This window comes from Myotis brandtii, unplaced genomic scaffold (genome assembly GCF_000412655.1).
Source record: "Myotis brandtii unplaced genomic scaffold, ASM41265v1 scaffold687, whole genome shotgun sequence".
In the NCBI taxonomy this organism is placed as follows: Eukaryota; Metazoa; Chordata; class Mammalia; order Chiroptera; family Vespertilionidae; genus Myotis; species Myotis brandtii.
Window position 1 is genome coordinate 308,520 of NW_005370687.1, and position 4,672 is coordinate 313,191.

At 56.3% G+C, this 4,672-nt stretch overlaps 1 protein-coding gene across 1 annotated transcript in view; it reads left to right on the plus strand.

The window, feature by feature from the left end:
• ETV7 (ets variant 7) overlaps positions 1 to 4,672 on the plus strand; it is a 34,082-nt gene that overhangs the window by 11,485 nt on the left and 17,925 nt on the right. Inside the window, exons 4-6 of the mRNA XM_014529611.1 lie at positions 927 to 1,166; positions 2,770 to 2,912; positions 4,422 to 4,522. Coding sequence (XP_014385097.1) covers positions 927 to 1,166; positions 2,770 to 2,912; positions 4,422 to 4,522 — 484 coding nt within the window. The remainder of the gene's footprint in view (positions 1 to 926; positions 1,167 to 2,769; positions 2,913 to 4,421; positions 4,523 to 4,672) is intronic.

Sequence of the window (4,672 nt, forward strand, 5' to 3'; positions counted from 1 at the left end):
ATCAGTGGTTCTCAACCTTCTGGCCCTTTAAATACAGTTCCTCATGTTGTGACCCAACCATAAAATTATTTTCGTTGCTACTTCATAACTGTAATGTTGCTACTGTTATGAATCGCAATGTAAATATCTGATATGCAGGATGGTCTTAGGTGACCCCTGTGAAAGGGTCGTTTGACCGCCAAAGGGGTCGCGACCCACAGGTTGAGAACCGCTGCCTTACACTGACCTCCTGACCCTCGGCCGCCCCTTTCCTCCTCCCTCACGCTGCTCCAGCCACACTGCCTCAGGGCCTTCGCACTCTTTCCCTCTGCCTGGCATTCCCTTCTCTAGGTGCCAGCAGAGCCCACTCCTCTGCCTCCTCAGTGTCTGCTCAAGTGTCAGCGTGTCAGTGAGGCCTGACCAGCACCTGCCCCTGCCCGGGGTTCCCCACCTGCCTCCTGGTGCTTTACTTTCACACACCCCCATATTACCTACTGTTTCTATTCTTTTATTTTAATCATCTCTCTCCTTTCACCCCCAACTAGAATGTAAGCTCACGAGGCAGGGGCTTCTTGGGGTTCAGTGATGTGTCCCCAAGATTCTAGAACAATGCTGGCTCCTAGAAGGCTCTCAATCAATGTTGATGGGGTGGGTGGAGAAGACACTGGACTGAGGCGCAGGGCACCTGGGCTCTGGGCCTGGCTCGCCACCGCTTGGCTTTGTGAACAATGTTGCAGGTGCGGGAACAGGTCTGAGAGAGGAGTCACGTGTCTAGAGCTGGGTTAGCAGCGGGGCTGTCTGGCCCTCACCCACACCATCTGGCACCGGGGCTAGACGCAGGGAGACCACCAGCAGTGCTGCCCCTTGGGGTTCCCGGGCATGCCGTTAACGAGGCCTGGGCTGGGAGGCTCTGTCCCATAGCATCACCGGTGCTCATTTGCTTGCAGAGGGGACCAGGCCCTCTCGGGTGGCCCAGGGAGGCCTCCTGCAGCAGCCACCCGACCTGGAGCTTACCAACTCCTGGAGCCACCTGGATGCCCCTGGCCTGGCCAGGTGGCCCCCCGGCAGGGAGGAGTCCCCCAGCTTCCCTCTCCGTGGGGAGCTCAGCTGTAGGGCAGAGGGAGTCTGCTCCTTCCCCACGAGGCCGCAGGCCCCCGTCGACGGCAGGATTGATGGCAGGATCGCAGGTGGGTAGGGGGCTGTGTTCTGGGGGATGAGAGGGTCTGTGAGGATGGGTGTTAGAAAGGCGCTTGGCTTTGCTCTGTGGGGTGAGAGGGTCTGTCTGTGCTGGGCGGTAGGGATGTGGGGGACTGTCCTGTGTGCTGGCCACAATCTGGCCACAGCGAGCGGTGCCGCCCGGGATTGCCAAGCCCACCCCATCTCCAGAGCAGAGACAGTTAAGCCAGTCACAGTCAGGCAGTTGGTCAGGTTCGCATTAAAAACCTTATTTACTTTTAGGGGGATGAGAAAAGATAAGCCAAAGAACTTATATACTTATATGCATAGCCCATGGACATGGGCAGTAGGGGGGTGAAGATCGGAGGGTAGGGGTGGGTAGGGGCTGGGAGGAGGGGGTAAAGGGCAGAAATTGGGAGATATCTGTAATACTATCAACAATACAAATATATTTTAAAAAACCCTTATTTACTTTTAAATAGTTGAGCACTTACTATGTGCCAGGCATGGCTCTTTATTTAATCCCACAACAGCCCTTGAGGTTGGCATTATTATTAGCAACAGTCACAGACAAGGGAAATGAGGCCCAGAAAGGCCGAGTGACTTTCCCATGTTTGCACAGCAGTAAGTGGCAGAGCTGGGCTGTGGAGCAGGCGGTCTGGCTCCAGAGCCTGAGCTTACAGGTGATCGCTTCCATTTTACACTTGTTAAAGGATTGGCTAATAGACAGGCAGACAGACTGACAGATAAGCACCAAAGGGTGTTTTCTAGCCATAGTGGGGCCACTATACTTATTCTAAGATACCATTGAGGTGGAAGAATATGGCTTCTGGTTTGGAAATGCCTGGGAATCACTGAAACACAATTATTTTATTTAGAAAAAGATATATACTAGAGGCCTGGGGTCCCTCGGCCTGGCCTGTGGGATTGGGCCAAAACAGGCTCTCTGACATCCCCCAAAGGATCCCGGATTGCGAGAGGGCACAGGCCAGGCCAAGGTACATGCCCTCGACCGGAATCGAACCTGGGACCCTTCGTCTGCAGGCCGACGGCCTATCCACTGAGCCAAACTGGTTTGGCACTAAGGTTTTGTTTGGTTTTATCTGTTGTGTTCTTTCATGCTCCCATCAGGCCCTGTGAGGAAACTGGCTTGGAGGCCCAGGTAGTGGGATTGGAGCTGCGGGTGCTCCCGGGCTCCCTCTGCTGCTTGCCCTCCGCAATGGCACGTGGGTGTGCGGAATCTCCCTTAGGGTGAGGGTGGATGTTAGCGCCTGATTTAACAGAGCCCAGGGGCTGAGTGACTGGGCCAGGGGCAGACAGGGACCTGGAAGCCGCCTGCCCCAGGGAAGGACCCTGGCTTTGGCGTCTGCAGAGCTGGGTGAGTCTGCCTGCCTCTCAGTCCACTGCCTCATCTCTTCCTGGGGATGAAGGCAACACCCCCTAGAGTTAGGGTGACTGGATGAGACAACGAGTAATGGCCCCCCAGTTCTGCTAATACTGCTGTCGTCTCCATCCTGCTGCACGCTGGGCCCAGCCTCGCGGGCCCCGAGCGCCTTCCTCATGCCGGGCCTCACAGCGCCAGGAAAGCCGCCTGCACCCTGTGCTCCATTGCAGACTGCCGGCTGCTGTGGGACTACGTGTACCAGCTGCTCTCCGACACCAGGTACCAGTCCGTCATCAGGTGGGAAGACGAGAACGCCAGGATCTTCCGAGTCGTGGATCCCAACGGGCTCGCCAGGCTCTGGGGGAACCACAAGGTGAGCCTCAGCCAGCGGGTGGGAGGCCTCAACTTACCCAGAAGCGGACGGGGCAGGGGTCAGAGCGCACCCTCAGCACTGGGGCTCAGTCCTTACCTGGGGGGGTCAGCAGCAGCTCCAGGAAGCGTTGGGGTCCTTCTACTCTGGGAGGTCCTGAAGGTCAGACAGCGGCTTCCTCAGGAGGGGACTGGCCCTGGAACTTGGGATCTTGCCTTCTCACCGCTTGCTCCCACCTTTGCTCAGCACGGGGACCTTTCAGAGCACGTTTACATGAGTTGCCCGTCGATGCCGTGGGGTGGTCGGGCCGGATGGGAACCGGGTTGCCCTGGGGAAGCCGGGACAGGAGCCAGGTCTCGGGCCTGCAGGGGCATCTGCTGTCGGGGCTGGGAAGGCCCGGGAAGGGCTGAGACCAGCATTCCCAGCGCGAGGAGTGCCCACACCTAAATGGGTGGGCGTCTGCAGGGGATTCTAGGAACTAAGGACTTATTTTAGTAAGAATCAGGATTAAGAAATCTATCATGTCAGTCTCATGATTTACAGTGGTGATACAAAGCAAGTGTCCTTGTCTATAAATTAATTCACTTAAGTAAAAAATGAGTCTTTTAAAGAAAACTATTAATAATAACAATAATTGGCAATACGTAGCATTCCTTAAAAGGGTATAGCATTTGATAGGCAGGCACTGCTCCGAGGGTTATATTTTACTAACTCATTTATTTACTCCTCACGACAGCCTCGTGAGGGCAGGTAGGTATCAGACGGGGAAACTGAGGTACGGATCGGTTTATCAACTTGTCCAGGAGTCTGCAGCCAGGAGGTGGCAGGGCAGGGACTTGAACTCAGACTGCAGCCCTGCACGCCTCTGTTTTGTGGCCTCTCAGGACGGCCGGTGGCTGGAAGGGTGCAAATGACTAAAGTTTGGATGTGCTCTTTGGCCCAACCCCTGCACAGTACAGGGGAGAAACTGAGGCTCAGAGAGTAGTAAGTTCGTGTAATGAGCACAGACTACATGGCAGGCACCATGCTACGTATTCTCACGGATTAGCAAGTTCATCCCTACCACAAACCTGTGAGACGGATGTTCTCGTCCTCGTCTCAGAGCCGGGCACACGGGTTCAGAGAGGTAACACCAGTCCGGCCACTTTGGCCTGCTCTGCACTGCCCGCCCTGCGGAGAGAGGAAAACGTCCCCTGGCCGAAGTCACTCGGCCCCTTGCCAGGCTATCTCTATGATGACGTCGCCAACTGCATGTATATTTATTTGTTACTGCTGGTGACATTAGCTTTTTAAGAGCTACACGTGACCCGCTCCTGCCCCCGGTTCTCAGCCAGGCAGATGAGAGAACCGCCCCAATGTGTCTCCCTGGCCTTCCCCTGTCTTCCTCCTTCCAAACTCAAGAGAAATCTCTCAGAACCCTGGCTGCTCCCTTCCAGGCGTGGGAACCATGGGAACCGAGGCATGGAAGGGGCAGGTGGAGAGTGGGGGTGATGTGGCTGCTTTGCCTCCCAGAACCGCGTGAACATGACCTACGAGAAGATGTCGCGTGCCCTGCGCCACTACTATAAGCTGAACATCATCAGGAAGGAGCCCGGCCAGAAGCTCCTGTTCAGGTGAGCAGCCTGGGCCGAGGGGCCCAGGGAGGCGGGGCAGAGCTGGGTGGGCAGGAAGCCCTGCAGCTAGGCAGTGGCTGGGCAGCGGCTGGGCAGCGGCTGACTGTGCTGGGGCCCGACTCCAGGTTCCTGAAGCTGCCCGGGAAGAGG